Source organism: Zonotrichia albicollis, chromosome 12 (assembly GCF_047830755.1).
Source record: "Zonotrichia albicollis isolate bZonAlb1 chromosome 12, bZonAlb1.hap1, whole genome shotgun sequence".
Taxonomy (NCBI): domain Eukaryota; kingdom Metazoa; phylum Chordata; class Aves; order Passeriformes; family Passerellidae; genus Zonotrichia; species Zonotrichia albicollis.
The window spans coordinates 20062685-20086250 of record NC_133830.1 but is presented as its reverse complement, the minus strand read 5'-3'; the positions used below and the strand labels follow the sequence as shown (position 1 = coordinate 20086250).

General features: G+C 47.4%; 1 protein-coding gene across 11 annotated transcripts in view; it reads left to right on the top strand.

The window, feature by feature from the left end:
- IQSEC1 (IQ motif and Sec7 domain ArfGEF 1) overlaps window positions 1-23566 on the top strand; it is a 298040-nt gene that overhangs the window by 168561 nt on the left and 105913 nt on the right. The window contains exon 1 of one of the 11 annotated variants that reach the window (XM_074550171.1): window positions 7543-8250. The exons of the other annotated variants lie outside the window; for them this stretch is intronic. Coding sequence (XP_074406272.1) covers window positions 8183-8250 — 68 coding nt within the window. The 5' untranslated portion in view covers window positions 7543-8182. Of the gene's footprint in view, window positions 1-7542; window positions 8251-23566 lie in introns of those variants that run through there. 11 annotated transcript variants of the gene reach the window in all.

Sequence of the window (23566 nt, the reverse complement as noted above, 5' to 3'; positions counted from 1 at the left end):
TGTGCCTCCAGTAATTTGTAAATTTTGCCTCCAGTGTTTGTAAACCAGCAGCTAAACTGATTTATCCAAGTGTCAGCAAATTGCACAAAGCAAACTCAGGGGACTGGGGTAGAAACCTGCTCCAGGAAATGTTTGGCAATTCAGTGATTCATGAAAATGAGATTTCAGCGCTCTTCAGTTGCCAGTAGCACCGAGTGCACTTTGGTCAGAGCCCCTCACTTGAGGGCGGCTTTTGATGCCCTCTGAATACAAGCACTGAGGTGCTGAGATGTGTTTCTGTGGCAGATTAAAGTGTAAGATGAGCAAATCACTGTCAGGTTCCTGCGGGCTTGGCAGGATGAACGTCTCATGCTTTACTTCCAGGATTATTATAAACCCGTGTGAGTCCAGGTTTAGCATGTGAAAGTGAAGATTTTCCTTAGCCAGGGGGGGAAGCTCCGTGCTGTGCTGCTGCCAGCTGGTGGGTAATAGCCCAGGCTAGAAATTGTTACCATTAGCATTGCATTAAAGATCAAGCAGAAGGTGAGGAAATGTGTGACTGGCACCGAGGGCAGCTGTAATCTGCAGATTTTCCCTCCCAGAATGTCTTCTGTCTTCTGGCTATAACAGGAGGATTTCAAAAAACATAAAGCAAGTGCCAAGTTTGTAAAGGCTGTTTGATTGGAATGCCTTGTTTGGCAAACAAAACTGTTTTTAAATTATTTCCTGTCATTTTCAATTTTTCTTTCATGGGTTTGGTCTCTCTAAAGGAGGCACGAGTCCCTTCCAGAGCAATTAGGGCCATTTGTAATGAGCCACCCCAGTGGAATAAGCAAAGGGAGAGGTGGCTGCCTCTTTGAAGCCAGGGATTAGCTGGAATTGTTTCTGCCACCCTTCAGCTGGGACTCACAGTTCCAGCACCCTGCTTCAGGATAGGGTGATTCATGTGCTTGAGCCCATCTCTGGGTAAAATAGGTCTGTATTTTGGTGTATGATTCACTCCCATGAGGATGTTTCAGTGTTGATTAAAAATGAAAATGCTTTCATCAATTGGCTTGTTAGGAGCAGCTGACTGCTGCCACCCTGGAATATCAGAGTATCTGAGTGTCAGAAGCTGCTTGAAGCCACTCTGATATTGCACTCTGCAGGGCACCTGCACCTCTGTGCTCATCCTCTCTCCCACTCTCTTATCCTAGAAAAATGTGTAGCATTTGAAGCCATGAAAGGAATTGCCAGCCTTAATTTAGATGCTGCTCCAGAGGCAGCACACAGGCTTGAAGTGATCTGTGTCAGGGCTGTCCTTTGGGTTAACTCTTTGTTACAAAGAATGTGCTTTGAGAGGCTTTGTTCCTCATTCCTGGTGCTGCCAGCGTGGACTCTGCTCTGGGGTTGTGTGAGGTGGTTTCAGATGTGTTAGGTGACTGGCACAGAGCATGCTGCTGCTCTCTCTAAGGGGAAGGCAGCATTAAAAAGGTGTAAAAGAACTCCCTGGCCATGGGTCACTACATAATTAAATTCATTATTTAAAAACAGATTTAATGAAGGGGGAAGAACTTGTATACAATCCTATAATGCCACATTCCTGGAAGTGATGGCTGCATACTAATTACAGACCTCAGGAACAGGAGTAGGGGGAAAATCCTTGAAGTTCTGGTTCATGAGGGCAGGGAAGTGCTTTTGCACAGTGCTGGGCAGTGATGTCAGTGGCTTTGTGCATCTCCTTGCTGTCACTTAAACCGAGCTCCTTTGCAGCATCCCAAACAAAACAAAAGCAAAGTGGGTGGGGAGAATTACTTGAGCTCTGCCTTGAACTTGCATTTGGAGTTCACCATATATGTTGGTAGAAACAAATAGAGTTTGCTTTCACTCGACAGTGACTTCATCCAGAGCAGGGCTGAATCATGTGCCCCTGGAGCAGCTCCCTCTCCAGAGGATCCTTTGGCCAGGCTGCTGCAGCTGTAGAGCAGCTGAGAGCTTCCCCCACCTCCCAAATCCACCCCCTCTGCAAGCACAGCCTGCAAACAGCACACATTGCAGTATTCCCACAGTCAGCAGAAAAATTATCAGGAGCAAACCTTCAAATAAACACACAAAGTAGCAAAAAGGCCTTAAAAGCCATCAGAGGATTTCTCTGTGCTCAGGGAAGTGATTCCAAGTTGAGAAATTTCAATGAAAATACACCAAATACCTGCTACACTGGTGGGAGCCTTCCTTGCCATGTCATTAACTGTTCTCTGTGTCTGAAGGAGTCTTTGTGCAGGTGTTCATTGCTCACATGCCTGAAATCCACACTTCTGGTGTGCCTGGTACCCCTCTGCTTTCCCTGAGGTAAGCTGTGGGACTTGGGCACGGCTGAGCCAAACCCTGCCCCAATCTGTGGGGCTGTGATGCCTCCCTGGACCAGTGCTGGAACTGGGTTAAACTGGGTTTCAGACCAGGCAGTTCCTTGTGTGTGTGCCTGCCTTTTCCCCTGCCTTTTTCCTCCCTTTTCCTTCCCTTTGCCCACCTTTCCCCTTCCTGCCTTTCCCTCCTTTTCCCCTTCCTCCTTTTCCCCTCCCTCCCTTTTCCCTCCCTTTTCCCTCCCTTTTCCCACTTTCCCCTACATCTCCCCTGCCTTTTCCCTTCCTGCCTTTCCTCCACCTTTTCCCACCTTTCCCCTGCCTCTCTGAAGTCCTCATGACATCAATTCTCCAGGCTTCCTAAAACTTTCCATTTCTCCACCCCCCTTCCCTCTCACCCAGGAACCATCTGAGAGCCCTCAGCTTCTCCCTTCCTCACTCTTGCACAGATTTTTACCTTCCACAGACAGCTTGGTGGGGATTTTTTGGAACTGGGGTGCCTGTGCTGGGGGTTCCTGCTCTTTAGCTGGGTCCCTGGAGCACTCAGAGTTTGCCAGGCTTTTCTTTCCCTCTCCAGTCTCTCCTGTATTTGGATGCAGCTGATGGGCAGCCCCTGGAGCAGTCACATTTTAATTGTGCCTCTGGCTCCGTGCCCTGCAGAGGGGAATTGGAAGCTTTCTGACTTCCCTTTGATCGTTGTCCAAGTCTGAGTCACAGCACAGGGAGCCCGGTGGTGGCCTGGAGACATCCCAGGAGTCTCTCAGAAGCTGCAGCCTGGAGGGTGCTGGGGGGCTCTGCCAAGGATCCCAAACCCTCCAGCCTTTGGGGGTGAGGGGAGATGCCCTTTACCAAAATGCCAAGTCCAGGCTGGCTTTGTTCCCCAGAAGGACTGGCATGTGCATGTCACTGCTGTCAGCTCCCAGGAAACACCAGGGTTTGCATTTCCTTAGGAATGTTTGTGAAAAATCAGCAAAGGAGGTTTCAAAGGGAATGGAAGAGAATGCAGCAAAGGCTGGGAAGAAAATAGTGGTGAAGATATTTTATTAAAACCTCCTAAGTCAAAATATTGGCTTGTTGCAGGTTGAAGAGTTAAAGATGCTCCAAGTAGTCCAAAAAGCCAGAATGCTTTTTCAGAGAAAAATTTAAACTCCATCTTTTTGTACAACTCCTTGCAATCCTTAATTGGTAATAGCTGTTGTATAAGGGGAGTGCTACCTAAGTTAAAAATAGGTCTGGGACTGCACTGACAACCCAAACCAGGCTGGCTCCAGCAGTCACATTTTCCTTTTGTCAAATGACCTACAAATGTAACATACATCAGGACAGAAATGCTGTCAGATCCTGCTTTGGGACCATTTCATCGTGGTAAAGCTTCAAAAATCCAGGCAAATCGTGTTCCTCCCCCCTGAGGGCTGCAGCAGGGCAGGTTCCCTGTGGCAGGGATGTTGTTGCTGAGCTCACTTGGGCTGGGCCTGGGCACAGGGGCAGCACTGATCACCTCACACACCGTGGCTGAGGGGATGCTGCCATCCAGGGCACTCAGCTTTATCCAGATCCAAACCAGATCCATTGTCCTGGCTGCTGCTTTGCTCTGGGCTCCTCTCCCTGCTTGTAGCCACCAAGCTCTGCTTATCCTCCTGCAGGCCCTGCTGCCAAGCAGGAGTGGATCTCCAGAGGGGGGAGAGAGTGATGGAGTGTGAGGCTCCAAATTGAGCCCTGCCTTTCTATTAATAGCATTTAAAAGTAACACACCACCTCCAACTTGTAAAGGAACCTCAGCTCCAGCATTTTTAAATACTTGGAGTGATTTATGTCCCTTGTGGTATCTTTGCCTGCAGCAGCTTTGTTTCCAGTGTGAAAATTAGAAAATAGATTAAAAACCTCCCGTTCCTCAGAAATGTCCTCAAGCTGTGCCAGGGAGGTTTTAGGTTGGATATCAGGAAAAATTTCTTCACTGAAGGGGTTGGAACAGGCTGCCAGGGCAGTGGTGGAGCCCCCATCCGTGGAGGGGTTTAGATCTGTGGATGTGGCACTTGGGGACATGGATCAGTGGTGGCCTTGGCAGTGCTGAGGAATGGTTGGGCTCGATGATCTTTGAGGGCTTTTCCAACCTAAATGATTCTGTGATTCTATTCTGCCTTTCCTTCCCTCCCCACCCCCCAGCACTGGGGTTTTTGGGGGTATCTAACTGCTCTCCATTGCTCTGGGTTCCCTTAGGAATCAAAACAATTAGGAGAATCCTATTATTATCCCTAAAATGGGTGGCATGTGCTTGGCAGTGGCCAAGTTGAGGACTTTGACAAACTTGGTGTATTTTTCCCAGTGTTTCTGTGATATTGATTCCTCCAACTGTTTTCCCTGCCCTGCAGCAGCTCCCTGCTCCTGTGAGCAGTCAGCAGAACCAAAGGTGTGTGTCTGTCTTGGTGTTCCAGGCTGCCTTGCTGCAAACCTTCCTGCATCAGCAGCTCCCCTGCAGCCCCAGCAGCTGAGCAGAGCCTTTCTGCTGACCCTGCAGTTCAGGGGACCCACCTTCAGCTGCCTCCAGCTCCCAAAAGCCACAGCATCATCTCTGAGTCAGTGGTTGTGGCTGTTGGAATTAAAGATTTCCTCCTAGAAGAGATGCAAAATGTTTTCCCTGATTTACAGGCAGCAACAGCCAGGTCCAAGGCATCCATTGTGGCCACTAGTGATGCTGGGTTTGGCAAAAACAGTCCTGAAATGGGAAGAAATTTTGGAAGGAGGCAGAACTTCTCCTTGCACCTTCCTGTTGTGGGTTGGGAGGACCCAAGAGTTTGTGTTCCGTGGGGCACTGTCATGGGTCCAGACACACAGGGCTGCAGGCAGGGAGAGCTGCTGTGGGTTCTTGCAAGCAGGGCAGAGCAAAAAGGTTTTCAGGGAAAAAGAAAATCAGCAAATGAGTAAATCTGTGCAGGGAGTTGAGCTCGGGTGGGTGCAGTGATGTGCTGTGAATGGAATCTGTTTTATTGCAAGGGGAAGAGATAAGTGATGAAGTTCTCATCCACACCCAGAGAGGAGGAAGAGCCCAGGCAAGCAGCTCCAGACAGCCCAACCTGTGTGAGTGGGGAGGGCAGTGTCACTGCAGTGGTGACAAGAGGTGATGCTGGTGCACAAAATGGAAAATCCATGTCCAGGGCAGACACGGCCCCTGCAGTGCTGGGGCTCATCCTGGTTGTCCCGAAGGGAAGGCAAACAAGGCTTCCAAACAGTGAAATCACTTGGCATGCAAATGTGTGCCTTGTTTGGGGCACGGTGATGGAACAAAAGAGAGGGAAGTAAACAGCCCAGACAAAAGGGCCTCAGTGTCCCACTGCTCCTGGAAAAGCTCCTCTGTTCCTCAATGGGATTGTTCTGGCTACTGACAAACAGCTCATGTGCCCAGTTCCTCCTGCCATCCCTTCTGGGACCTCCTCGGTGATGATACCCCAGAGGAGCTGCTTTTAGTGAAAATGAGAGACAGAAACACGTTCTATTAATCTCCAGTTCCTCACAGCAATCAGCAGCTATTCCCTGGTGCTGCTGGCACATCCAGCCAGGCCCTGCCCTCCCTGGGCTCTGCAGGGTGCTGTGGGCTTGAATATTCCCCTCAAATATCATCCCAAGGAGCATCTCACACCAATCCTTTCTTCATATTTGCAGCAGAATAAATAGCAATTTCTCACAGCAGAGATCTAATCACAGAACTGAGCTATGACTTATATTAGCTCATGGTGTGATTTGCACAGTGTGCAGCATTTTCTGGGTGTGTATTAAATTATATGTATTTCCTGCATAATAATAATAATAATAACAAAAATAATAATATGTCCTGCTTGTTTGGAGGAGAAGCTACTTGGATTTGTCCAGGTCTTCTGGGAAATCAGTGGACAAGCTCAGCCCAGGAGCTAAAATACTCTCTACACTATTTAATGGTCTGGTTTTCATGGGAAGTGCTGCAGCAATGATTTAAAAACCAAACCAAATCAAAAACCAGTCCCCTGCAGCATCTCACCTCTGCCCCATGATGTTCCCATGTTGTTTTAATTCCTTTGGTCGCTGGTTGTGCATAAAATTTAGAAACGTGGCTGAAGGAGGTGGTGAAAACACTGCTCTCTCGTAGATGTCTTCCACTGAATCTATCTTTAGAGACAGATAAAAACACTATTCCTGCAGATGTTGGTGCTGTCAAAATATTGGGACTGCAGGAGAATCAAGGAGGGTGTAATCTAAATACATCAATTACACCAAAGGCTCAGGATTGAGCTCAGAGGGAGGGAGGGGGCTGCCACAGCTGAGGGTGCTCTTTGATACCTCTGTGCTGCACAGGAAAGAAACTACTGCTTTTATTCTCTTCATATAATGGGTTTATTTATGCCACATGAAATCTTGCAAGTGTACAGGGTACAAAAACCAGAAAATCTCTCCTGTAGGCACTTCATCTCTGAAGTTAGGGAAGGGACAGGGTTCAGCTGTGCTGCCTGAACTTACGTAGTTTTTTACAGCATTGAAATGTATTTCTGTGATTATGTTAGGAACAGATGTATAAAAGTTTTCTAATGCAATTTTCCTTCATTAAGGCAGCTGATTTAAATGTACAGTGTGCTGTGGAACTTGGTGTGACTTTTCCTAACCAGCCATCAATAGCTTGCTCCAGGAGCAATTATCAGGAGCTCCCAAAGCAGAATGTATTTCAAAGAGTGGGAACAGTCATGAGACCCTGGGCAAAATGGCCTTAGAGAAAATGGAGTTATGCAACAGCAAACAGACAGTTAATCACGGACTGATTCTGCTCTGTGAAGAAACAGCATGAACTTGGTTTCTTGCTTAATTAAGTTTTATAATATAAACATGTATCTGATGTCCAGAAGGGCCCCTGATAATGGTGCTGTTGACCTGGGCAGAGAAGGGAGTGTGGGCTGAGGGAACTTTTAATCTGTCAGAGCAGCAGCTCTGACTTGCAGGGTGGTCTTGGAGATGCCAGGGCAGGATTTAAAGGCTGGTCTCTACAACAACAGTAACAATACTGTTTTTGAAAGTTTTTGCCATGTGAGTGTGTGCTGGGGCTTCAATTCATTGAAACTTTTGGCAATAAATGCTGTGTGTTTGAACTTATTCAGCACAGCAAAAGGATTCCACATACATAATCTATTTTGGGGTGGTTTTTTGGTTGATTTTGGGGTTTCTTGGGTTTTCTCAGGAGTTTTTGTCGGTGGGGTTTCTTCTTAATCAGATCTTGCCATTTTACTGTTGCTGTCATTTCCAGGCTGAGTGTCACAGCTGATACTCACCACTGAAAGCCAGGACTTCTTCGTATGCCTTCAAATCCAGCTTTGGAAAATGACTCATTACTCTTTTTTTGGCACCAAAAAGTTTATTACAGTACACAGAAAATTCTGCAAACAGCTGAGGGTTCCTCCAGCCCGAGGCATTTGATGGAGCATGTCCTGGGTTAGCACTTACAGCTCTCGTAAGGGATTTTCTAGGGCAGTGTTACTGGGCTGGGGGTTTTTTTGAAGTGGAATAAATGGGAATAACTTTCTGCAGGTGCTGCCTAGGTAGAGTTTTCTGACTTGGCAGCTCAGAGCAGCGAGTGTAACACGGAGCTTTCTGAACAGCCTCTAATAATCTCTGCTGGCTTGCGAATAATGTAAACACCGAATCTTATAAATCACGGAGAAAGGAGTAACCCGAGCCTTCAGATGGGAAAGCTGCCTTCCCTGGGAGTTCACTTGAGTGGAGGTCGGAGGAATCACTTGGAGCTGGTGAATCAGAGCTGGGCTGCTGCCTGAGCTGGGCTGGCTCTGCTGCGCTGCCGAGCCCGTGCCGGGCTCTGGGATCCTCTCCCTGCAACCACCACGGGCAAGGCCATGAAGGGGGATGGCAGTGCCATGTGGAACCTGATGTGGAAGTACTGCATTTCTGTCAGGACCATCAGGTACGGGGGCATTTGTAAAACTTTGCTTTGGGAGGCTGAGGTGCGTGTGTTGGGGCTTGTCCGTGCTGCTGCTGGGCTCTGCTCCCTGCAGAGTTAACTCTCAGCAGCCTGCGAGGGCCGCTAAGATAAATTCTTCTTCCTCAGACTTATACTGAATGTGCAGAAAGAAAATTATATGGTTGTTACAAAGAAATTTTCCAGGAAAATGTAGTTTTCTGTCTCATTTGCAAGCAGGAAAAAATAGGAATATGAAAGAAACTTTATTTTAGCGAGTGAAAATTCAAAAATTCTGCTTCTCTCCTGAATGCTTGCCTGTCATAATTTTATGTTTGTTCTGTCTCCCAAATCCAGAGGTTGAGCAGCTGTTCTTGGCATTCTGTAAGCATCACTTGCAGGGAAGGGGGGTGAAAAGGAGGTGGTTTTTAGGGCAGGATAAACCCCTGGGTTCAGTGGCTGTTGCCTCCAGGCTGGAGTGGTCTGTGAGCCCACCTGGGCAATGCCAGGGGCTGCAGGAGGGGCTGGGCTGTGGGTGCTGAGCCTGGCTGGGCACAGCCCGGGGTGTTGGACACTGCTCCCTGCCAGGGGCAGCTGCCCAGGATTCCAGCAGAGCTCATGGCAGGAATGAGAGACACTTGATGATTGTGCATCTCACCGAGATTTTTTGTATATTTCTAAATAGTTTCCCAGTCCCAGGCCTTGGTTTCTTGGGGGACACAGCTGTGTGGACTAAGTGGTACCTTTGGCCATGCCAGGTCCCCTGGAGAGGTCGTGTAATCCAAGTAATTACTGCATTTCACACTGCATAATTATTCCGGGCTGAGGAAATAGTTTACAGAGCCTGAATTCCTGCATGGACTCTCATTACAACTCGGAATGAGACTGTGGAAGGCTTTTTATTATCAGGGTACCAGAATGAAGCTAAGAAATCTCTTAGTTCCCAGCAGAGTCAATGTAATAGAAACTGGCAATAATCCCCAAGAGAGGATTCGATTAAGATAAAAATAATTTTATTTATGATCTGTGTTTAGAACCAGAAGTAGAGGGAAAGCCTGAAAGAAGCACATGAATGCAGTCTTTGCAGCCCAGATGTTAATCCCAGCCTCGGTGCTGCTGGAACTGCCTGAGACAAGTCCTGTGCAAACCCCTCAGCCCTGAGGAAAACAAACTTTAGAAGTTCCTCAGAGGCCTGGGTGTGGTGATTTTCCTGAAGTTTGACATGCAAACTGTGATGTCCTGTAAACAGCCAGTTCTTTATTTCATCAGTGACCTTAGTGCAGTGTAGGGTGGGTTGAATATTAGCTGAGTTATTCACGGCAGGGCTTATTTATAGAGCTGTTGGTGGCTCACACAGGCAGTGAGATGCAGAGTAACAAGAGCATTTTCAATGAATGTTTTTGGTTGTTTTGACAGATCCTATCTTTCTTTGGCAACTACACCAAGAAGTTAAAGAGAATTTAAAAAACGAGTTTTCCTTTGTGGAAAAAGTTCTCTACCACCCTAAGCTGCTTTTGTGACACAATTCAGAGACCTTGGAACTATTCATGTGTTTTGGGAGACTCCATGCTGGGGCTCAGGTTCTCATCCATCCCAGTCCTTCCCTCTCTGTCTCCTCTTTTTTCTGGGAAGCTCTGGAGCCTGTGCAGCCCTGGCTGGAGGTTCCAGAGAGCCTGGCAGTGCTGTGGAGCAGCAGAGGGAGTTTGGTGCTGCTGTGCCCTGCTGGGATCCTCCCTGCCCACCCTGGGCACCGTCCCTGCCTGCACACACTGGGCCACTTGTCCTGCAGCCCTGATGAATGAGGGCATTTGTGGCTGCCTGAGAAAACAGCCCCACTCCAAAAGGAAAATGAGGCTTTAGGGTTGATCTTATTTGCATTGGACTGCAGCAGCTTTAGGAAAACATATTTGACTGAGCCTTTGTTGCCTGTTCTCGGCTGCAAGGCCTGCGGGCCTTGACCACGTCCGAGCCCAGCCCTGTGGGGCCATGGCTGTCTGTGGGGCCTGGCTGTGCCCAGCCTGTGGGGCCATGGCTGTGGGGCTGTCTGTGCCCAGCCCTGTGGGGCCATGGCTGTGCCCAGCCCTGTGGGGCCATGGCTGTGGGGCTGTCTGTGCCCAGCCCTGTGGGGCCATGGCTGTCTGTGGGGCATGGCTGTGCCCAGCCCTGTGGGGCCATGGCTGTGGGGCTGTCTGTGCCCAGCCCTGTGGGGCCATGGCTGTCTGTGGGGCATGGCTGTGCCCAGCCCTGTGGGGCCATGGCTGTGGGGCTGTCTGTGCCCAGCCCTGTGGGGCCTGTCTGTGCCCAGCCCTGTGGGGCCATGGCTGCCTGCACAGCAAACACTGAGCATAGAAAAGGGTTCAGGCCTAGGGGAGTCCTGGGGGTGCTGGAATCAGCTTAGGAGAGAGCAGTGTGGAAATACACTGCGCTGCCTAAAAATAATGGTGCCTTTTTTGCTGCTGGGGGCTGTTGGCCAGCTCCTAGAGCACAGTTGCAAAAGTTAAAAAGATGAAGGCATTTCTCTGCTGTTGTGCCAAAGCTGAGCTTGTTGCACTTAACGTGGAACTTGTGTCCTTGCAGAGCTCATTGCTCTGAGCCAGGGAAGCCTCACTACTGCCAGGTTATTTCGCAAGGCACAGCAGGGAAATCCCACCATGGTCTGGGTGGAAAGGGACCTTAAAATTTATCCAGTGCCATGGGAAGGGACACCTTCCACTGTCCCAGGCAGCTCCAAGCCCTTGTCCAGCCTGGGACACTGCCAGGGATCCAGAGGCAGCCACAGCTGCTCTGAGCAAGAGGGGCAGGGTTTGGCAGCTCCACAGCAGAGAACAGAGTAATAATCTCCAAGCCCCAGGACAGTGCCCAAGGGGAGAGTTGTCATTCCTGTCCTAGCACTGGTGGGATGCAGAATGATTGTCCTGGCACTGGTGGGATGCTGTTGAGATCTTTAGCTGGTCAGAGTGACCCCAAGAAAAGTTAGAAAGTCTCTTTTCCCAGCCTGGCGCTCAAAGAAGGAGTCAGGGCTCTTCAGTTCTCAGTCTCAAGGTTGTTTATTGTATCTTACCTATAAAATTCTTTCTTCTGTCCTGCCGAGGTCCATCCAGCAGGACAGTTCCAGGCACTCTGCCTGCCCCCAGGGCAGTGTTATGTCTTTATACTAAAACCTACGTGTACAATGTTTACAATTACTCCCCAATACCTATCACCTATGTTAGACAGTGAGTTTCTACTCTAAACCAGTCTAAAAGTGCCACCATCACAGCAGAAGATGGAGGCCAAGAAGAAGAAGGAGAAAGGCTGGACATGCCCAGATCCCTCCATCTTGCCCCACTGAATCCCCATTCTAAAAACCCCAAAATCTACTTTTTCACCTTGTGATAAATTCACTATCATTCTACTTAATTTGTCATGGCTTGCAGATCTCCATCCAAGGTTGGTAATTTGCTCCATGGGTCATAATCAAAACCACAGGAATTTTGCGCTCAGTGCCAGGGTCTTTGAGACCCCTGGCAGGGGTCTGGGCTGCTCATGACAGCCAGGGGGATGTCCTGGGTCCTGACATGTCCAGGGTGATTGTCCCTTCCCTTGCCCAGCTGTGGCTCGTGCCACACTGGGGTTTGGTGGCTGTAGTCCCTGCCTGCACCAAGCTGCTCAGTGTTCCTGCCCAGAGCTCTGTCTCCCTCGTTTCTGGGATGGGATCAGGGGTGTGTGCCAGCCCTGAGGAGGTGCAGGAGTGGCAGTGGCTGTCCTGTCACCAAAGCCCTGCAGAGTTCCTCACCCTCCATGCTGCCCTGTCACTGTCCCAGTGTTTGTGTCGAGGGTGACCCTGCCCTTCCACTCCTCTAAAGCCTTTGAAGTGAGGGGCTGTGGCACTAAGAAGCCATGCTCTCCTCCTCTGGGAGTCCCCACTTGTGATACTTGCAGGGGGAAAACTTCCCCAAAACCAGGGAGCTGGCAAAGCCTGGGAGCAGGACTGGGAAAGCTCCTTCATCTTTTATTTCTGTTACAGCTGCACTTCAGTGACCCCGTGGCTGGGGGACAGGCAAAGGCACAATCAGGGAATTGTTTGTCCATATGTTCAGGTTGGCCCTGTTGTTTGTAGGGTCCTGGCAGTTTTGAGGCAGGGGAACAAGTGTTGGAGCAGACCCTGCGTGGGGAATGCTCATCCCTGCTGAGGTCCCTGTGCCAGCCAGCTCTGAGCATGAGGTTAGTGGTTGGAGACTGGAGCCATCTGAATCAGCACATCCCATCCCACAGAGAATAAATTACAGGGTTTATAGCAGGGTAACACATAGTTTTCAGCTTGCATCTTCAACTTCTAGTGCAAGTAATGGAGGAAAACAGTCAATAGTTACTTCTTAGTGCTCCACACATCTGGAAAAAAGTAAGAATTAGTCCTCAGTCTGAGCTGTCTGGGAGTTTCTTTCCTCATTTTCCTTCTGCTACAAACATTTTCCATTTTGGTTTGGTCATACTTTATTTTTAGTTGTCTGCTTGGACTTTTTTTTTTTTTCCTGAAGACCGATGGAACAATGCAGTGATTTCATCAAAGAAAACCAACACCCTGAGCAGTGAAAGGGTCCCCTTTGGGCTCTGGTGGCCTTTGGGGCAGCTACTGGAGCTGGGGTGCTTGGGATGGAGCTCATAAAATTTGGAAGCTTGGAGCACATAAAATTTAGTGTAACTTGGGCAGGGGGTTGTTCATAAATGTTCTGAGCACCCAGACTGCTCTAAATTACACTGGGATCAGTGCAAAAGTGTGGGCTGGGAGCCAGGGCTGGGCACAGTTTGCTCTGGAGTTCATGGGCAAACATCAGCAGCTGACATGTGAGCAGAGATAATGGGGTAGATAATCAGATATTTCATTTGTGCCTGTCAGTTTTCCCCTGTAATGGCAACTCCAGCACCCAGCTCAGCTGTTCCTCCTGGCACCTCCAGGGTTAATGTTTGTGAAGCTCACCTGGATAAGGAAAATATCTCTTATGTATTGTTACAGTGGGGAGCACTGGAGTTGGCATCTTTCATTAAGATCAGACATTACCAGTGTGATTTTCCTTAACTATTTTATGGCTTAAACATGAATGAGAACTACTAAAAATTCATTTATAAGATTAAAAAGAAAAGCCAGCACCCCAAACCCAGCTATATCCATATTTATCTCCACAACCAGTCTATTTTTGTATTCAGCTTCTACGTGGGTTTCTTTGTCAACTGCAAAAGGCTGCACTTGAGAAGCTACAAGACAAAGCCAAATGCAAGTCATTGTTACTGATGTCAGAGCTTTAATCCTCAGGCAGGGATGGTTTTCTGGAGCTTTAGTGCCTGTTTGGGTGTGGTGGGGCTGTGGCTGTCCCCTTGTTTTTGTTCTGCTGTCTCCTAGAGCCTTGTTCTGCTGGGAGATGGGCTCAGCCTGGCAGCCCCACGATGCTGGGGAATGTTTGATGCACCCCCAGTGCCAAAGGGACAAATCATAGCCAGGGTGGCGCCACCTTGGTGCCCTCAGAACGCTGTGTTGGAGGTGTGTGAGCGTGTCCTGTGCATTTTACATCCTAAAATGAATTATTTGGGTGAGTGTCTGCCCTGCTGTGCCTGGTCTGTGCACAGACAGCTGCAAGGAATCACCGTGGCATCAATTCCTCTACCTGGAGCAGCTCGTTCAAGGGCAGAATTACACTGCTGGGTTCTGCTTGGAATTGTTTTTTTAAAAAAGTCATTTCAATGTTACTTGTGTTCAGCCAGGGTGAGTGGGTGCTTACACGGCTGGGTTATTTCAATCTGATTGTTCATGTAAATGAGAGCTTTGTGGTTTAGGTTCAGTGAGCTTCAGCTGGTTATGGGTTACAGCCCTCTTAGAGCAGAGGGGCAGAACTTCATCAGCTCCTCCTGCCTTTTTTTTGTTATGAGAACTCGTTAGATGCTCCCACTTTTACTTCTTTGTCTTTTTGTCTTGCACTCTGTGTTATTATTGATAAAAGCTCAAAATGAGCAGGCAGGGGCTGGCAGAGGCAGCAGGTGATTGCAGATTAATCCTTGCTTGAGGGTTGGTGTGAAGCACCAGAGTTTGCAATATTTGCAGGTATTTAAGTGTTTCTTGGCACAGAACCCTCGAGGTGAGGTGGCTGCCCTGAACAGGCACTGTCAGTGCAGCACTGGGGGCTCCTGGAACTCCCATGTGGGGGTTTGAGGGCAGCTCAGATAACTGCAGGAGATATTCTGGGGCAGGGAGGTTGGACTGGATGAGCCCCAGGGGTCCCCCCCAATCCCTGACTCTGGAATGTGGAAGTGATGGGTGAGGGCTGGAGCTGCCCTCACTCCCTGCCCACACCAGCTGCATCTCCAGGGTTCTGCTGTTCCATTGAAAGGAAAGGTGAAAGCACCAGAAGCCAGCTTAGCTAAGTAGCTCAAAATTAAATCAACTTCCAGCACTCGTTTGAGTTTTAATGTCTTTGCATTAAAATTACTGCATCAAAGTTTTGCTCAAACTTCCAGCAGCCCTGGGCTGGACTCTGCCAAGGCTCTGTGCTTGCAGGGTCTAATGACATGCACTGAAACCCTAGAAGTCAGAAACCTAATCCAGGGCAGTCCAGAGAAGTTAACAGCCTGTTTTATTATTTATTTACACAGACCTTTCCAAAGAGCCTGTTGGAGCAGAACCATGGGTTACTGAGCTGGTAGAATTGTTTGTCTAGTGGTAGTGATAGGGGAGTTTCATTCTGTTCAAGGCAGCTTTTTGTACTTCAGTGCTTGCTGGAGGTGAGGCATATGGTAAAAATATACATGGCAGCTTTTTGGGCAGAATTAATTTGAGTTTTTTGCTGCTTCCACTGCTGCTCCTGCTGCTCCTTGTCTCCTCAGACTGAGTTAGAAATTGGCATTCAGGCTTTGCTCTGAAAGGGTGTTGCTGCTGCTGCTGTCCTTCAATTACTCAGTTGTTTGTAGTTTTGGTATTTTTTAACTCCTGAAGTAGCCCATGAGCTTGGGTCTTTTGTTCTGAATGTACAAAGAAATAAATTAAATGGGAGCATTCCCTGCTCTTCGGCTTGAACAGAATTACCTTTACTGTGGACAGCAAAGCAAATTAGGTAGGGAGAACACAAAGCTCTGAGCTTATCTGCTTTTAACAAGATCATGCATTTTCCAGAAGGAGTCAGATGACGTTTTAGGAACTGGTAAGTACTGATCAATGTAAAGCTTATGAATCATGTCATTAACATCTGTGCTGGGGATTGATCATAGTATGAAAACGTGGGGTGGGAAATGATTTTAAGGGAACTGTCTTCTGCCTAAATGCCTGGTAAAAGTTTTATTCCTTTCCTAACAGGAATTAATTTTGCTATACAAGTATAGATTCTAATTCTTGCTGTGTTGTTGCTGTCCTTGATGCAATATCTACCTATTAATCATTTTCTTTGACAGTAATCATAAAACCAGCAGGAATTCATGCAGTAAGCAAAGTGTCACACGTTCAGTCATCTTTAGCAGAGACAATAATTCATGGGTATAATTAACTGCCTGACAGGTATCGAGGGTGTGAGGTGTTTGAAGAGGGCTTGGGTTGCTGGGGGGTTTCCTGTGCTCACCACTGCTGGTGGGGGATGGCAGAGCTGCTTAATCAGGCTCTCGTGACAACTGCAGGAACAGACAAATAAATTAAAATAAAATCAAAGCTCCTCACGTTCCTATTTACCGGCTGGTTAATGACACTTGAGCAGAGCTGGAGGTGGGCAAGGCAGGGCAGCCTGAGCTGCTGCATTTCCATGCTGAGGGTGCTGCATGGGGTGTGGAGCTGCAAGCTGATCAATTAACAATTAAATATGCTCCTGAGTTAGTCACACCTGCCTTGGCCTTCTGGAAAAGTCTCAGCAGCGTGCATGGCATTTTGCATTCAATGAATTCTCATTAGCTGTGGTACCAGAGCAAGGAATGATATTCCTGCATGGCATCAGGGGGCCACTTTCATGCTCTGATGGGGCTGCTCTGCGCAGGGAGAGCTCCGTGCCTGGGAATTACACAGGGGAATTACATCCTGACACAGAGCATTCTGGTTCAGCTCTCCTGAAAGCCATTTATTTTCACATAAATTGGTTTTCTAACACGGGAGTCCTCTTGGACATTGCTTTCCCACATCATCCTGAGGGCTGAATCGCAGCCACACTTGTGTCACCATTCACCTTCCTGAGAGCCGCTTCACTGTGTTTGGATGGCAAGTAATGCCATCTTTCCAAGGAGATCTTGGAAATCAGGACTCCCTAGGATTTAAGGTTTAAGAAATTAGGATTTAGGAAATTGGAGCACTGAGGCTGAACTGAGGTGGTGCCCCTGCAGCACCTGTGACACGCAGAGTGCTGGCAGTGGGGCAGGGCTGGGGACAGCCTGGGCTCAGAGCTCGGCAGTGCCAGCACGCTGTGCCCCCATGACAGGGCACAGGCTGATTCTGCTCTTCTGCCTGCAGCCTGGATGCCTCCTTGGGCCAGAGCAAGAGGCATTTCCAAAGCTTTGGGCAGGCTCAGCCCACACGGAGCCCAGTGCCGGGGGAAGTGCGACCTTTGTGCTGCTCGGGAGCCTTTGGAATGTGTTCCAAGCCTTGTGGACAGCACGTGTCCCTGTTCAAAGGACAGTGTGGCTGCAGGCTCCTCTGCTGCCCACAGCCCTGGTGAGGATCTCTTTGTCTCAGGTGTTCTGAGGGTTTGTCCAGCTCTGACCCTGCAATGGTTCCTGGCTCTTTCTCCCCTTGGAGCTGCTGGGGCAGTGAGTGCCCGGGGCCAGCCCTGCCAGCCCAGAGGCACCAGCCTGGCCCAGGTCAAGGTGTCCCTGCCCGTGGCAGGGGGTGGAACAAGGTGAGATTTAAGGTCCCTTCCAACCCAAGCCATTCCGGGGCTCTGTGATGCTGGGAAATGATTCCATGATTATCTCAGGGTCCAGCTGGGAAGCACTCCCGCGGCCGAGGCATCCAGGCAGCTTCAGAGGAAGCTGTGGGAAGGAGATGCTGAGCTTCTGATGCCTCTGGGAAGATAAAAGGCACATTTGTACTTTGCTTTGGATCCTCTTATCTAAGAGCAAGCCCTGCTTGCCTTTGGGAAGAAGGGCACAGAAGAAATAGCTATTGGCAGATCCAGTTATAAAAAAACCTTTATAAAATCCATCATGACAGCCCCCAGGCTGCTATTGTGAGGTTTATTGTGTTCCTAAGAAATAGAAGCTGGTTTAACAGAGGTTTCACAATGAAATTAGGAGATACTATGTGTTAAATTGCATATTTTTAGTCTTGTGTGTTCAGCTTAGGGTTAAAGCTCAATTCCAATTTCTTTGGAACTGTTGGGTGTCCACAAAGGACCTGCAACTGCTGCACAGGGATTCTGCACAGGTAGGTGTGTTTGTATCAGCAGATTTTTGTATGGTTTAATCCTCTTCCATGTTTAAACCAGCAAGAGAGCAAGAGTGAACTATTCCACCAAATCAATGAGATTGGGGCAGATCAATCTATTCAGTACCTTATTACCCATTTGAAATTATCTCCTGTTGTTTTAAAATGAGTGAAAGCCAGGCACACTGCTTAATCTGACTCTTGAGGAGAGCCTAGCCCTGCTGCTGTAGTGGGCACACAGCCCTGAATTTAAGCACTTTTCCACAAGGGGCCTTGGATTGCTCAACTGTGGGGTTTTTCTGGCCATGGACACAAAGAGCTGATGGTAGAATTTCACTGACTGTATTTTCAAGTTAATGTAGCAAACACTCGTGGAGGAAAGGGGCCATTGAATGCAGATAAATATTTGACTGCTTTCCAGAGGTTAATTCTTTAAAATTTCCAGTGTTAATTTCTTAAAAACAAACACATGCAGAAGAACACAAACCGTAAAGGCAGCCTCTTGAAAGACTTGTCCCAAGTTGTTTCTCCTCTTTCCAGGCCCTGGAACCAGTGCATTTTGCAGGTTATTCCACCTGCACAGTCTAAGTGCTTGAGCAGATTTGTTGCTCAGATGATTTGAGTTTTGCACAGTAGCTGAAATCCAGGTCTAAAGGGAGAATAATCCCATTAATGCCTGTCTTGTTGGTATTCCTCAGGATAACAATGGGATGGAGAGTGAAAAATTATGCTGGAAAGGGTGTAAATGACACTTTGTAAATGTTTTTGTGCCTGTGCTGTCCTGTGTTCTCTGTCCCCACACGCTGGTTTGAGACTGTAACAATCCATGGTCAGAGATAAGGAAAAGAATCCACATAAAAATAGTTTGGCAGGGCCATTTCCTCCAAACCATGGAAACACTGGAGCTTTCATGGAAATTGGGAATGGACTCCACTGAATGCCTGTGCTGTGTGTGCCCTTGCAAACAAAGATGGGGCTGGGTGTTCATGCAGAGATATCCAGAATTAAAATTGCACATTTGCAGTGTTCCGGGCCAGGCTGGACAGGGCTGGGAGCAGCCTGGTCCAGTGGAAGCTGTCCCTGCCCATGGCAGGGGGGTGGAATGAGATGAGCTTTGAGGTTCCATCCCAAACCAGTCTGGGATTCCGTGGTTCCTTGTTAATAAGTCTCAGTGCTGTTCAGGGAGGACTCAGACATCAAACATCACTTAGCAGGCATGTGGCTGTTCAGCTGCTTCCTTAAACCAAGTAAAAACCCCAAAAAACCCAAGGGAAGAAAAACCCCACCCAAAAAACCCTTTTGCAAGTTATTTCTGTATCTGATACTTTGTGTTTCATAGCTTTGTTCAGTGAGCTTTGCAGGCTTACAGTTTTGTATCAATATTTGATAGTTTCCTCTGACTTTGAAGAAAAGTGTATTTCAGGCATTTGACAGCCTTAGGGAAAGCTCTGAGCACCCGAGGGTACCTACTTGAGTGCTCAATGGTGTGAAGTTCTTTTGAGGAGGAGAAATCCCCTGGTTTGTATTTTAAGTACACTGAGGGGTCGATGGTTTGGTGCTGGGGTTTGTTCATTGAGCAGTTCAGATAATGAATTAGGAAGCCCTGGAGATGAGCACTCAGAAGGCCTTTAAGACATGGACATTAATACAATAATTTTATAGCCATTTTCATCTGGTGCTTGGTGGGTGTCAGTGACCTGAATTTGGGCTCTGAAGGAGTTCCTGGGCTCTCTGATTCTCCACAGGAATTCTGGGGCAGGTAAAGATGAGCTTTCCAAAATGCAAACAAAGAAGTTGGGCGGAGGAGAGGACAACCTTCCCTGACTTTGTTCCACTTTGAGGGAATGACAAAGCACTGCTCCCCTGTCCCTCCCAGCCGGGTGAGTGCTGACCTGCCCTGTGCTCAGAGCATCAGCTCCCGGGGCTCCTGTGGTTCCACTGACTGAGGGCCTGTCCTGCTCTGTGCCGGCTCCCTGCCCTGCCTAATGATGCCATTAATAAAGGAGCTGTGTCCCTGATTTCTCAGGGAAGGCAGAGAAAGGAGCCATCCATGTCCTTGGGGTGCTGATGTCCAGATGTGTCTGGAACAGATGGACTGCTAAGAAAACAAGAGACCTGGAGGAAGTCTCGGCCTTTTCCATCTCTGTCTCTAATTTTTCATGTCTATCAAAGCACAGAAGATGAATTTCACTGTGTCTGACTCTGCTGGGAGGGAAACATTTTGTCCAAACAGTCGGTGTTCATTAAAAAGGGAGATGAACTTTGCTCAGTGCTTTAAAAAATGGCCTTAAAATGTGCCCCAAATCTGTGCTAGTCATACATTCTTCATAACTTTCCTTTCAAAAAGCTTTTAAAACTCCTCAGCACAGGGCTTGGAGCACTCTGGGTTGTGAAATTATCTTTGCAGACCTTGGGATTTTTTTCCAATGGTAATTTCAGAGCTCATATGTTAACAAAGCAGTGTACAGAATTATCATTTCCCTCTGGACTTTTCAAATCTGTATCTCCGGGGGAAATCTAGAGACCACATGACATCAGCTTGGAATATATTAATAAAAATGAAATGTGGCATTTGTTAAAATCCCTTTGTTGGAGAAACAGCCTATTTTTCTGATTAAGTGCTGTGTCAATGTTACATCACACTGACTAAAGATGTTTCTGGGTATCAGCTGGGCTGACAAGCTTTAAAAGTACCTGGAATCCTCCTCTTGGCATTAAAATCCACCAACATTTGCTAAAGTAATTACTTCTGTTGAATGAATCTGTGGTTTGTCTGGGGAATTTGCTGCTGCTGAAGCTTTTTCCCCCCTCCAACCAATGTGTCACAAAGTAATTCCTTGCAGAGGCTGCAAAAGCCTTAATATAATCAATTCACATGCAAATAAACATAACTCTGTTAGTTCTTGAATGGGAGACAGGCTCTGGAAAAGTCTCAAACTGAGGTTTGTGGTTCTTTGGCAAATATTTTTCAAGTGTTTTCTCCTCTTCAAGCTGGAGATCCTTCTAATTAACCAGCTCAGGCAACAAATGCTGTCCAGCTGAGGGGCAGCTCCAGGGTTCAGATCCCAGATGGTTGATATCAGGACATGACTTATCTACCCGAGAGCTTCACATGTGCCTTGGATTTTTTAATTCTTTCCCCTCACCCTTGCAGTATTGAGGCAGTTTGTTATGTTGCTATCAAATATTTATGTGGTTTGTCCATTGACTTTTGCTGAGCATTACTGGGCTGGGAGGGAGCTTTCCCAGAGCTCAGGTTCTGCTGCTTTGTTCAGCACCCCTTTCCCATCCTTTCCTACAGCTGGAGTTTCCAAGGTGCCCTAAAAAGGGCAGGAATAAAAGGCACCCAATGAGGATAATGTTAATGTTTGTTTTTACTGTTTCTGTGGACAGTTAAAGCCTGTGTGATTTCATAGGCTGGTCAATACAAATTTCAAACCTTTTTGACGTTCAGCACTGCTGAAGCACAGCCTGGCTGTAAAGTTTATCATCACTGGTAGCTAAACAAAAATACAGCAATGCAGCTTCTGTCTTTGGGGTTATTTTTTATTATATTCTACAGTTAAACAGCTTGTGAATATTCCAGGCCAGGTTGGACAGGGCTTGGAGAAACCTGGGGTAGTGGAAGGTGTCCCTGCCATGGCAGGGGGGGAACAAGATGATTTTAAGATCCCTTTATCCCAAACCAGTCTGGTATCCTGTGCCTGTGGTAATGGATGTGGTGATGTGTTGATTTAATTGTCCATTTTTTAAATCTTCAATATTGTAGAGTGAGTTCTTTCATGGAGATGAGGACTTAGATTTCCAATTCCTGATGTTTAGAGCCTCTCTGAGTTTTGGAAGACAGCATGGTGGGAGTTTCTCTTGCTTCAGTTTCCCCAAACACTGTGGATCAGTGTTTGCATAGAAGCAGAAAGCAAGACAGAAAGAGATTCTGAGCTCTGGGAAGTCTGGCCAGGAGGTCTGAACAGAAGCTGGGGATTGCATCAGTGCTCTCCTGTGATCTATTTTACATTGCATGGAGTGCAGAGGTCAAACTGATGCCATTCTCAAACAGTGCAGAGTATCCAAAATACCTTCAAAACTTCAGATCAAACTCTAGGTTAAATTAGAAACTGAGTTAAATGTTTTGGGGAAGTGCTGGTTTGGTTGTTTCATGGGTTTGTGTTGGAAAGGTGCAGTATTCTGCTTTGATACTGAGAAAAAAAGCCAAACACAAAAAAGGGGGGAAAACCCCAACAAAAATCAACCAATCCCCACTTTTAAAGTTGAAACTTGCACATACCTGCATGAATTCCCTTGGCTTTCACATTTATGCCGAGGCTGGAGGGTTCTGCCAGGACATTTGTGGTGCCCTGTGAAGTCTGTCCATGCTATTTGTGTCTGCACAGGGAATGAGGAGCAGGGAGGAATTTTGCTCCTGACAGCTGCTGTGATCACTCTTCTGCCAGGTCCATCTCTGAACAAACCTGTTATTTACATGTGGTTCAAGTGAATGAAAATGCAATTTAAGGGATTGCTTTGATGCCCTTGAGAGTCACAGGGGAAACTGCCACTAACTCAGCCAGGATTTCACATTTGCCCTCAGAAGACAACCAGTGACCCTGGAAAATGGTACCGAGTGTGCCCTCAAACTGATGGCTTTTGGAATCATTCTGCTACAGTTTTCAGTTATAATTTTCAAAATAAAATAAAGACTGCAGCTCTTGCTCCAGTAGCAATGAAATATTTCTTGCATGAGGCAGTTTGTGATCTGGTCTGTTCTGACTGTGCAGAGCTGTGAAGGCACCACCAGAAACAAATTGGGCTGCCCAAAGCTGGAGGAATTGCTTTAACAGGATGAGTAGAAAATCCTCTTTCTTGTCTGCAGGTAACAATTTCTACACACTTGGCCAATTTTGTGCTGTCTCTTCTGCTGATTTTTTCTCTTTTAGCTTTCAGGCATTCCAGGTGTGGATTCAATTCAGAGTGCTGTCCCAGAGGAACATTCCCTGCTCCAAGGGAAAGCTTTTCCAGCTTTTCCTCTGCACCCTCTGATGGTGCCTGTGTGGCTCAGGGCAGGAGCACACGGAGTGCAGCAGACACGATCCCAGCAAAGCTGCTTAAGCAATTGGATTTGGGATGTGCTGAATGCCTCAGCAAACCTCCCAGCTGGGTGCTCTAATGGAGAGAAAACCTCATTTTGTGCCGTGGTGCTTAGCTCCTCTAAGCAGGTTTAGGAGCAGATCCTCAGTCCCTGAAACCACCAAAAACCTGGCTGGAAACACCCTCACAAAAACAGGGTGTTCAAGGACATAATGACAGGGTATTCAAGGACATAATACCTCCAAAGTTGGGGTAAAAATAATATATACACTTATATAAAACACATATCAATATATTTATTATATATTGTATGTAATGCATAAATATACATATGTGTGTATATATGTATATATGCACATATATATGTATATTTATGCCTTACATACATACATAAAGTTATATATACACACATATACACATTATATATATACATATACATACACACATATACACATTATATATATACATATACATGCACACACACATACATATATGATGTAAGCCACAAAACCAGATGTTTTTTGGCATGTTTAAGGAGTTTTTGCCTGTGAAGAGCTACTCAGCAGTGGGCCTGAGGCTGATGAGCTCTGTGTGTGGCTGTTCTCCCTCCCAGGTACAGAGACCTCGATGAAATCAGCACCTTGTGCAATTCCAGGAGCTGCCAGCTGAGTTCCCTCTCTCCCCTCTGCATCCACAGCCTCCTGTGGATGTGCTCTCTCCTCTGCTGCTCTGATGGAGTGTGGTGCCCTGGCCAAGCACCTTGCTAAAGCCCTCAGCACAGGTGGCTGATAATCTGTTTTAATTATAGTAAACGTGCTTAATTTCAGCAGTGATGTTTAAAGCTGACAGGAGGTTCCAAAGAGCTTTTCAGCTCTG